At 47.2% G+C, this 11,377-nt stretch overlaps 1 protein-coding gene and 1 non-coding gene across 3 annotated transcripts in view; both read left to right on the top strand.

Moving 5' to 3' along the window:
* Positions 1 to 6,168: 6,168 nt before the first annotated feature.
* TRNAS-AGA (transfer RNA serine (anticodon AGA)) lies at positions 6,169 to 6,250 on the top strand. The gene has a single exon. It is a non-coding gene; the product is annotated as a tRNA-Ser (tRNA).
* A 39-nt stretch (positions 6,251 to 6,289) lies between these two features.
* Positions 6,290 to 11,377, top strand: part of HS1BP3 (HCLS1 binding protein 3) — a 52,049-nt gene continuing 46,961 nt past the window's right edge. Inside the window, exon 1 of one of the 2 annotated variants that reach the window (XM_054062947.1) lies at positions 6,290 to 6,440. In XM_054062947.1, the coding sequence (XP_053918922.1) occupies positions 6,400 to 6,440 (41 nt within the window). In that variant the 5' untranslated portion in view covers positions 6,290 to 6,399. Of the gene's footprint in view, positions 6,441 to 9,953; positions 9,980 to 11,377 lie in introns of those variants that run through there. The other variant, XM_054062949.1, reaches the window with a different exon arrangement.

Raw genomic sequence — 11,377 nt, 5'->3', positions numbered from 1 at the left:
TAATAAGCCCTCAAGGTCAGCCCAATAGTTTTCCACAATGACAGGGGTCTAGCAAAGAAAATCCTGCCCTCAAGAATCAATTTCTGTCCTTTTGGGGAGCATCACCTTGAGGAGGAATCAACAGGTGGCTGCATGCCACCGCGATGCAGTAAAGAACACAAGGTAGTTGGAGGTATAACTTTTGGTTGCCTTAACAGTTACTCTGGGGACACCAAGAAGCCATGGGGGTCAGCTGGGGCATGAAGAGAGAAAGAGCAGACCTGAGCACCCCCTCAGCTCCAGCCCAGTCCTCCTCCCTTCAGTCCTCTGTGCCTGCTGCTGTGCTGGGCTGTGAGGAGGAGGAGGAGGTGGAGAAAGGTAGGGCAAAGGATGCAGTCTAATCTTGTTTGATTGCAACTTTGCATGGCCTGGCCCACTTCTCTCAAAGACTATGTCACTGACCTTCTTGCCATGGCAGCATGTCCTTCTATGACAGACATGGGTGATTTGGGCTGGACACCTGCCAGTTGGGAGAGATGCCTCTCACCTGAAAGGCCCCACAGAGACCAGTACAGACCATGAGGTGAACTGAGCAGCTCAAAAATTACTTTTTACCACCACTATATATTCTGGCCTCCAGAAGATGTATGGTTCTGCAGACGGTTCTGCTTCTTAATCCCATAATTTCTTTTCCGTCTTGCCTTTTCCAATATTTTCTTGTAGACTTTTCACACCCTGGACCTCTTTCTCCTTCAGCTGTTGAGTAGCACTAGAAGCTCAAAGGAGAAGAAACCATCCCACAGGGCCACCTCAACCCATCTCAGCAGAGGGGCTGGGTGGCTGCAGTGGGACAGAGCATCAGCAGAAAACTGAGTCCTGGCAGGTGGCCGGGCTTGCAGGGAAGGATCACAACCAGGGCAGGAGCACCATCTCCTGGTGAAGGGATTTATGGCAGCAATCCTCCGAGTGAGTTGTTTCCCGTGTGCAGCTGAAATGTGGAAGGCACTCTATAGTAACAGGTCCCCACTGGCTCTTGTGGTCAGCTGGAGGAAAGGATACACATAGCCCACTCTCCAGTCTTGCACAGGGTCTGTATGGACGTTCCTGATGGAATCTGGAGAAGGAAGAGCACTTTCCACGCAATCAGTTTGTCCATAATTCCTGGATGTCTCTTTCCACTCTCCAAACCAGTTTGTCCGAGTGTGTAACGCTTGGGTAGCATTCATCATTTGGGTTTAGCAATTATAGCTTTGCGCTCTGACTGATTTCAGCAGGGGCTCCGGTCATATGGAAAGGGAATGGATAAAGCTGGTTGTAGAGCCAGCTAAAACAAAGTGGTCCCTCAAGAACACTTCATTTCCATTCTCTTCAATCTGACTGTTTCTCTCGCCAGATGATGGTTGCTTCTCCTTGCCATACAGAAAGCTAAAAAGTTGGCTCATGAGAAAAATATCCAAAGAGTGTTCTATGCCATTGCAGCATAAATAGCTACATCTATCTCTAGAGCTGTATTTTCCTCTGCCTTTCTGAAAGACAGTCCTCTATTTCTATAAAATCTCCAGTACTCATATAGTATCATTTTTGGAGGAGTGTGATAAGGGAGCATTTAGGGTGTCTTCATTTCACTTGTTCTACAATATAAATGTGGGATTTGCTGGGCACACATCAGGTGTACCACTTTCTTAGCTCCAGAGGCCATACTGACTTGATTTTCATTTACTGTAATAAGTACATATATATATATTATGCACCAGCATGGTGACATTTGCTTCTACGGCCATGAATTTCAACCGCTTAGGTCTCATTCTGTTGCCTGCACACAGACACTGTAAATTGAGATGCACCAGAGTTCCAAGGCATCTGTTTGGAGATGCAGACATAGCACAAGACCAACACGAGACCCACACAATCTCTATTGCATTTCCCTTACACTCCTATCTCACACTGGAGGTGCACAAGGAGTGTCTGCCCTACTGGCAAGCCAAACTAAACAGGTATCTGCTGAGTTCGGGTTTCAGTCTTTCCCTTAGAGGGACACCAATGGTGGTCTCTAACCTATTGAGCTGCCAGGATTTTACAATAATTGGAGGAGCTGAAAGTTGTCCAGCTGTTACTTCTTCTGTTGTAATCGGTTAAAATTGTCCGTCAGGTTATATACAATGTTATTAGATGGGAAGCAGACAGACAGACATATGGAGTGACAGACAGACAAACCAATCCAGAGATGCTGAAAAAAAAACCTATTAACACCATCTCACCTCCCACCCCCTTCTCTTTTTCTTGCTAATTAAAAATGTTGAATTTTTTCCATTTAGGAGCATTTCAGTCAGGTCCAGAATCACTCATAAAACGGAGGAATTGTTCCAACAATGTCCCTGAAAAGTTTTCTAATTTTAAAAAAGAAATCTAGGAACAAAATCCATCCAGCTCTAACCCAACTGGCTCAAACTGTGCTGCAATGGGTAGTTCAGCAGAGGAGCTGAGTCTTCATGAAACTCAGTCTTTTCTTACTCCATCAGGCAGCATTTTCATAAAGGGAGTCATCTCCCCATTTCACACGGGTAATCATAGAATAGAATCATAGAATTGTTTGTGTTGGAAGGAACCACGAAGGTCATCTAGTCCAACCCCCGAGTAACCAGGAGTTAGGACCAAAGCCAAGCAGACCTTGGGCTCTTGTTTATCTCTAACCAAACAAATTACCACGGACATAAACACTTCCAGAGCTTATTTGGTGGAAGTGAGGGAAACCAAGGTACTTGGGCAACAGCTTAGGACAGGTGTGTGTCAAAGGTGTACTTGAAAAACTTGGCAACATATTTGGGAGTCTACTTGGAAACTTGTGCAATTATTGACTGTTCCTTCACTTTTCTGAGGAATTTATTTATGCTCATATAGGCAGAGATCATTGAAGACAGGAGCTGTAGACTGCTGTTTCCCAACCTTCAGCATTCCTTTCTTCTCTCTGTTCATCCCACTGCCAGTTAGAAGAGAATCATAAAATCATAGAACCATTTAGGTCGAAAAAGACTCTCAAGATTATTGAGTCCTACTGCAAACCTAAAACTTAGTCCTTCACAACCCTCTTTGTATCGCTGCAAGTGGCTGAGAAAACTCCTCTGGCTTATGAGTCAACACAGCTCTTAGTTTAGCTACTGGGAATAAAACTGCCTATAAAAAGTAAATATAAAGATGGGTTCTAACTGTGAATGTGGCCATTCTACAGAGCTGACTGGCTTCAGCTCTGTAGAAAATCCCAGTGTAACTGGTCCCAGAGTGAGGTTTTGAGTATGAACTGAGGGTTAGACTGGAGTCAGTGGGACTGACCGTGGTGGACACGAGCTGGGCAGTTGGTTCTCACGGGGTTAGACACAGCTGTGGTCTGCAGCTGGCACTCCCTGGTCTTTAGGTTGTATTTGAGTGCTCTCTAGCGGACAGAAACACCAGTCCAGAGGCATACACTGCTGCTGCTCACTCATCCTGAGCCAAACACCCACACCTCGCGTTGAGTCCATAATATCCACGCACCCTGGGGCTGCGCTGAGTGTCTGGGAAAGGGGTTTTGGAAGGTGGTTTAAAGCAGGGTCTTCTTGATCTGTGACCCTGAAGGGCAGAGGTTTGATGTGGGAGCATTGTAGGGTCGCAGGGGATGCACACTTTGTCAGATAAGAGTTTACACATGGAGCACAGGCACCATCCCAACTTCTTCCCCCTTATGCAGCCCTTCACTGTTCTCCTTGTGCTGAAGGAAACACCTGCAGGACCTGCTCCTGTCTGTGCAGTCAGCAGGTAGAAGAGCAGATAGGTACTGTGGAAGGAAAGAAACATTTTTTTTGGTTGTGAAGGAGAATTTCATGAAGAGGTGAGGGGAAACGATCGTATCAACTTGCTAAGAAAGCAGAAAAATGGGCAGTGCTTGTTCTTCTTGATAAGCACTTCAACACAGCGCACACAGCCTCTCCAGATCAAAGACAGAGCCCAGGAGCAGACCGGGGCCAAGCAGACACTATTGTTTGGGAAGAAAAGCCCCAGATTTTGAAACATCTTCCCAGGCACTTGGCGATGTTTGGGTGGATACTGTTCAGCAAGTGTGACAAGCGCTGCCTTTGCACGCGCTCGTGGCTCAGGTCCTGCTCTATTTTTTTCTGTCTCAGGTGGCAAACTGACAGCTAAACTGGATTAGCCAAGAAGCCAAGAGGGTAGGAAAATGCCATTAAAGAAGTAATTTGTTTAGACATATAACTATTTAGGATATACTTATGTTTTCTTTCACAAAACACAGCCCAGAGCTTTTTAACTCTTTAGAGGCCACGTGAGAACAACACACACTTCAAAAGTGCTTGCAGTGCTCCTGGCAAACACAATTCCTGCACCAGGAAGGTTGCAACCATGTGGTTGTATATACACCCTTCTTCAAAGGTTTCCAGTGGCAATTGCCAGAGAGAGAAAACAACAACGATTTAGGAAGGAACTTCACTTCTAAAGTGTCCCTTTTTTCGTTTGTTTTGACTCATGAGTTTCACACTCCAGATTTCTTGTTTTACCAGAAGCAGCAAAAGATCATTCTGTATCTGCCACCTTTGGATCTCTCTCGATTTTTACACACTTTTGTCACATCCTCAACTCCTCCAGTTGTTTCTTTCCAGGATGAAAAGCCCTACTCCACTCACCAGCTCCTCTTTCAGGAGCTGCTCCTCTCTGGAGGGCACACCTGGACTCTGCTGCATACGCATTCAGGGTGCAGAACCTGTTCAGGAGGCATCAGTGCTAATTTCTGGTTTCAATTTCTTTTCTAATAATCCCCAGCATGTCCTTAGTTTTCTGCCATGATATTGAAACATGAGCAACCCTTTGGCAGTACACTGTGCCCGGCTGTGTTCTTTGTCCCCACGGAGGGCAAAAGGCTGTGGAGGTGGAGGATTACCCAGCCTCTGGGCTGGTTCTCATTGAAGCAAACCCTCTGAGCAGCATCCTGCCTGTTATTTTAAGGCAATATTCTGGTTTGAGATAAAGTAGAATCAGTTTTATCACTTCAGCTAAGTCTCATCTAATTAACTTCATTTTCTGAAAGTTGATTGCGTGTTTTTCAGACTGTTTTTCTCTAGAAGTGATAACACAGGGCATTGGTATGCAAGAAGGTCATTGCTTGTACTTATTCCTATAGAAACCAAGGTCTTCGAGTTAGTGGAGTGTTGGATATTAGGAAAAGGTTCTTCACGCACAGGGTGGTGGAGCCCTGGAGCAGCTCCCCAGGGAAGCAGTCACAGCACCAAGCTTGATTATATTCAAGAAGCATTTGGACAATGCTCTCAGACACCTGGTGTGACTGTTGGGGTTGTCCTGTGCAGGGGCAGGAGGTGGACTCAATGATCCCTGTGGGTCCCTTCCAACCCAGGTCAGTCTGTGATTCTATGAACTCTTCAATTTTAGCTGCCAAAATTGGGCCAGGCTGGGGCTAAACCTTGGCAGAGAGAGGCGTGTCAGCTATTTCCACTTACAAGGTGGGCACAGAGATGTCACCAGGGAAACATTTTGGTCCCATAAAGGAAAAAAAAAACCCAAAAAAACAACAGAGCAAGGATGAATTAGTGGAACTTTGATGCCAGAACAACAGCATGTTGGTGTAGTGCTGACTGAGCGAGGCAGAGAGAGGTGTGCCAGCTATTTGCACATAGAAGATGGACACACGGATGTCATGTGGGAAATGTTTTAGTCCTGTAAGTGAAAAGGAAGACAGAGGGGATGAATTAATGGAGCTTTCATGCTAAAAGAGCAACGTGTTGGAGTGGTTAAGGCGATGGTGTCCGAGGGAGGCAGAGGTGTGCCAGCTGTTTGAACTGAGGAGAGTGGCACAGGGATGTCATGGGGGAAATGTTTTGGTCATATACGGGAAGAGTACAAGAGTGAATTAGTGGAGCTTTCGTGCCTGAAAATCCACATGTCAGTGTAGTCGTGACAGAGTCAGGCAGAGAGAGGCGTGCCAGCTATTTGCACTTAGGAGATGGACACACGGATGTCATGGGGGAAATGTTTTGGTCCGATAAAGGAAAAGGAGGAGTACAAGGTTTAGTACCAGAGAGAATAGTTGGACTCGGTGATCTAAGGGTGTTTTCCAACCCAGTGAGTCTGATTCTATGAGTCTAAAGCTGCATTAGTGACTGTTTCGTGCCAAGCGCCTAACTTGCCGATGTAGTCGTGGCCGAGTGGTTAAGGCGATGGACTAGAAATCCATTGGGGTCTCCCCGCGCAGGTTCGAATCCTGCCGACTACGGTTGAAGGGGCTTATTTTCTTTTCCCTTCCAGGACCTTTTTCCTGTCCCGGCCGCTCCCAGCGAGCCTTTTGCAGCCCGCCGGGGCGGGACCCGGCACCGCCCGGCCTGCGGGAGGGACCGGCCGAGCCGAGGGGCCGCGCTCCCCGCCATGCAGCGCCGTCCGCCGCGCGCCGCGCTCGGCACCAGCAGGTACGGAAGGCGGGGGCGGGCGTGAACCCCGCTGCTGCGCGGAGCTCCGAGCTCGAGGGGGGGGGGCAGTGACGTGCCTGCTGCGTGGAGCTCGGGGTGGGGGGGAGAGGCCTCGCTGCTGCGCGGAGCTCGGGGTGGAGAGGGGGTGGCGGTGAACGCGGCGCTGACGGGAGGGTGGGGACGATCGTGGAGCTGAGGGGCGAGGGGAGGCTGGGAGCCATCGTGGAGCGGAAGCTGAGAGGGGCAATGACAGAATCGAGGGAACACCCAGGGCGATCGGGGAGGCCGAGAGGCAGCAGGACTGGAGGGGAGGCTGAAGGGAGTGGCGGGAGCTGAGGGTGAGCTGAGGTCGATCATGGAGCTGTGGGGAGGCCGAGGGGCACCAGGAGCAGAGGGGAGGCAGAGCAGAGGGGACACCCAGGACAGTCATGGAGCCCAGGGAAGGCTGAAGGCGATCCACGAGCTGAAGGGAGGCTGGGGACGGTCATGGGGCTGAGGGAGGAGGTCAGGGGGCGGCCGGTGTTGAGGGGAGGCCGGGGGCGATGGTGGAGGTCGAGGAGCAGTGGAGGAACCCAGGGGAGGCTGGGGGCGATGGAGGAGGTCGAGGAGCAATGGACGGTCATGGGGCTGAGGGAGGAGGTCAGGAGGCGGCAGGTGCCAAGGGGAGGCTGAAGGCGATCCAGGAGGTGAGGGGAGGCTGGGACGATTGTGGGGCTGAGGGCGGTGGAGGAGCCAAGGGGAGGCTGAAGATAGTGGCCGAGCCATGGAAAGCCTGAGGGCGATGGTGAAGCCAAGAAGCAGGGAGGGCTGAGAGCGATCGGGAGGCTGAGGGGAGGCTGAGAGGGTCATGGCAGAACCGAGGGGACACCCAGAGCAATCATGGAGCCCGGGGCAGGCCAAGGGGCCGCAGGAGCTGAGGGGAGGCCGAGGGTGATGGTGGAGCTGATGGGAGGCTGAAGGGAGGCTGAGGGGCAGCAGGAGCAGAGGGCAGGCTGGGAGGGATGGTGGAGCCGAAGGGAAGCCCAGGGGGGTGATGAACCCGAGGAGAGGCTGAGGGCCGTTGTGAAGGCAAGGGGAGGCTGAGGGCACTGATGGAGTTGAGGGGAGGCTGAGGGCGAGCTGGCACTGAGGAGACACTGAGGGCGGTGGCGGTGCTGAGGTGAGGCTGAGGTGCACAGTGCATGGTGCATGGATTTGCCCCCAGGACACTTCAGAAATACGCGGTTCCTTGAGTTTTTTTGGCATTTCGCAGCTAGGACACATAACTGCTGCCTGGCCTGTCCGTTTGGTCCTTTCCTCCTGTGGTAACTCAGGGTCGTTCCCCTTCCACATTGACACTGCGGATGCTCTCACCCTCTGGAAACACCTTTTCTGTGTCAGTGTTGCATGGTGGGTCAGAAGGAATTAAATTCAAAAATCAGAGAAGTGGTGGAGTCTCCTTCTTTGGAGGCGTTAAAAAAAGGTGTAGACGTGGTACTTTGGGACATGGTTTAGCAGGCACGGTTTAGCAGTTGGGGTGGATCATATTGGAGGTCTTTTCCAACCGTAATGATTAAATGATTCTATGAAAATTCATTCTGGATGGATTCACCTTGGGTGGATGCAGCAGTGCTCTTTTAGTTTCACTGAGTTTTAAAAACCTGTATTTTCCTAAATGTGGCAAAGAACCTGCAAGAGAAATGCCTCAAGAAGAAAACACTTGTGGCAATATTTATGGAGAAACGATAGAACTACTTCTCTTTTCCATATTTGAGACCACATGGAAGCAGTTCCTTGTCAGATGTCATATGAGGAACAGGAATGTTGATTCAGCAAGGTCTTGACCCTTGCGCCTACCTCCTAGGACATAACTAGAAACTATTTCGGTGACATTAACGTCAAAGCCATTATTTTAATCCTTAAATGTTTGGCTGTATCAGGGCCTAACGTCCTTTAGAGCAGTGACCTTGGATCTTCAAAGGTATCTGACTTAACTCACATACGTGTTTTGTTGGACTGACTTTGTATAAGGCTTTAGCCATGGAGATGGAAGTCTGAACACCTGTATTCATTTAACGGTCAATAGACTTTACCACTTGCATCTTGTCCCACGGATACTGGAATGCTTTCAGTGTTAATATTGGATGTATATATATATGGGAGATTAAGGCTTTAGCAAGGGAATGTATATTTTAGATTGTGAGATAAGATAGCTCTACAGTTGTGACCTTTGTCACTCTATATGTACTGGTTTTGCTTTGGGAGAAGAGTTCCTAGTTGCTATGGTAATATAAATTAATGATAATTTGTATACTTAGACTATACAGAGAAATAAAAATATTTTCTGCCTAATTTGTGTCTACTATCTTGCCTTCACTTAATGAATAAGCTAGTTTTACTAGGGTTTTTTTTTCCTTTCCCCATGACCTGGGTTGTCACAATTTGGTCCCCTATGGGTGGGGGTTGTTAGAACTGGGTGCTGCGGGTAGGACTGACTTTCTCAGGGCAGAAACTGCAGAGTCTGCTCTCCTTGCCACACAGACATTGGAATAAAGTTTCTTTGGTCACAGTTCTTGCATCCCTTACTTTCCTTTCTCACTTGCAGTGGCTGCTTTCCCTTCTGTCCCATCTTAGCCTTCCAGCACAGAAAGCAGATTAATTAAAATACACAGCCTCTACATTGTATGCAAATCAAAAGACAAGAATGCAAACTTGTGGCTCTTCCGTAAACTGGAAGCTCCTCTGTTCAGCTGACCTTTATATCATTTCCCCTTCCTCTGTCCTTTGCCAATCCTGCGTGATCGGATTGTGCAAGCACTGTGTAACTGGTATGAATGGTCTCGTTGTGTTAAAGTGGTTCATGTTAGGCAAGTTAACTGTGTGCCCAAATCTCCCCTTATAACCGTCTATCGTAGGTGGAAGTGCAGCTTAGAGATAGACGAGCTCGATTTAAATAAGGAGTAGAAGCGATAAACCTGTGTGTCTAATTTTAACAACCAGCTTTCTCCTTTTATTTCTTTTTCAAAGCTACTAGTGTAAAAATAATTTGTTTTTATTTGAAAATGCAATGAGAATATATTTTGTCTTGAGATTTGTAGGTGCTGTTTGAATAACAACAATAACAGTATTGATTGAATTAACACACTGAGGGCTGCTTATTTTGAAGCTAAAGCACATTACGAGAACTAATGTCTGCTTCAGGTGTTGTGCTGTGTCTGTCTCAGCCTCCCTCAGAATAATTTTTATATTAAAAAAGCTTTTCCAGTGGAAGAGGCAATAGTGGTGCTTTTCTTGTAGAGATGGTAATGAAAGTGATCACAAGGCCTGAAGCAAATGAGCAAAAATGCAGCTATTCCCTCTACCTCTAATTGCTTTGCATTGCAACTGAGACTTTTAACCACTTTAAAAGGAAAACCCTGCGTCTAGGTAAGGTTCTTATTAACTTCATGGCATTTTTAGGACTCTGATGCAGCAGCTCTTACAGTGAAGTTGTTGTCTCATCTCGGTGCCTGGTTGGTGTTCTAAGCTAAATAAAGCCATTTGGGCAGGATGGTTTACTGGTGAGTTTTCCTTTTGTTCACATCAAAGGTGAAATGCAGGTTAATTTGCTATGTATCTTCTCTCTGTGGCTGTGATAACAGAAATAAGTCACTTCAGAGTACCAGCCGACAGACCTGTTCGCTCTTGTAGCTGCAGTCACAACTTCTGAATGACTCCGCGTTTGGAGACCAATCCTCCTGCTGCAGGCACGTTATAAATAAGAACCATCTCCAGCTGATTTTGCTGACAGGTGTCCTTTGGGTCAGCATTTTGGCTGCCACTGAAGAAGACAACGCTCCAGATAATGACACCTGCTTAGAGGTTTGACAGACTGCTGGGTGAAAGCCAGGCACCTCTGTGTTTATACATAAGTACTATTGATTCTGTGTTTACAGCCCAACAGCCTGTAACTGAGAACAACATTTTATCTGTTAGTGTAAACTCAAGTCCTTGGCTAGCAGGAAATGAGAATTGGAGCAAACTGAATGGCATTTAGGTATCTAGTACAAAATATTGATGATGATAGAGCTGGTTTTGAAGTTCTAATGTGTTAAGCATACCTTTCAGAGAGGATTGGGTACAAAGTTGGGCCTGTGCCTTTGTTTCCCAAAGCAGCACTGAATCATTTACATTAGAAAAGACCTTTAAGATCCTGAGTCCGACTGTAAACATAACAGTACCAAGTCCACCACTAAACTCTGTCTGTAAGCACCACGTCTACACATCTTTTAAACACCTCCAGGGATGGTGACTCAGCTACTTCCCTGGACAGCCTGTTCCAGTGCCTGACAACCCTATCAGTTCCGTTGCTATCCATGTTACAGAGAACTCTCTAAGAAGTTTTTTTTTATTCAGTTTTGTATTGGAGATTCACAGGTCACCTTCTGGCAAAACTCAAGTTTCAAAAGAACTGGTCAAGTTTTGACATGATGAGAGGAGTCTTTTGAAACTTTATTTGAGACTAGATTGTTTAAACCTCTTTAAAGTGTATTTTAAGTTCATACACCTCGTATATCCTTAGGTGAAAGGGCACCTGTGTTAATGAATCTAAACTTCCTGAAGACAGAGGCAAGAATTCCACAAGACACCTCTGCAATCTACAGGAAGTCCAGAGAAGAAGGGATTTGACATTGTCCATGTGGCTAAGGTTTTAAAACAAAAAAAGCAGAATAAATATTTAATGAAAAGGTTTGGTTTTTTTAAACAGTTTCTTCTGATATCATTAAAAAACATTCACTCATACATAGGAGGGACACGGAGATGTGTTCCGAGAGTATTCGATGCTCTGGATGATAAATTTCTTTTGGCTTCTGGCAGAGTACTTGGTTCCAGTGACAGCTTTAGAGAGTGTGCCATGGCTTGGCATGGGAGTAGCTTTGGGGGAAGGATCCCCGATCAGTTTTGGTTTCCATTCTAGT

The sequence above is a fragment of the Cuculus canorus genome, chromosome 3, assembly GCF_017976375.1.
Source record: "Cuculus canorus isolate bCucCan1 chromosome 3, bCucCan1.pri, whole genome shotgun sequence".
Lineage (NCBI taxonomy): Eukaryota > Metazoa > Chordata > Aves > Cuculiformes > Cuculidae > Cuculus > Cuculus canorus.
Note: the sequence above shows the minus strand (reverse complement) of the source record. Positions and strands in the feature narration are given on the sequence as shown.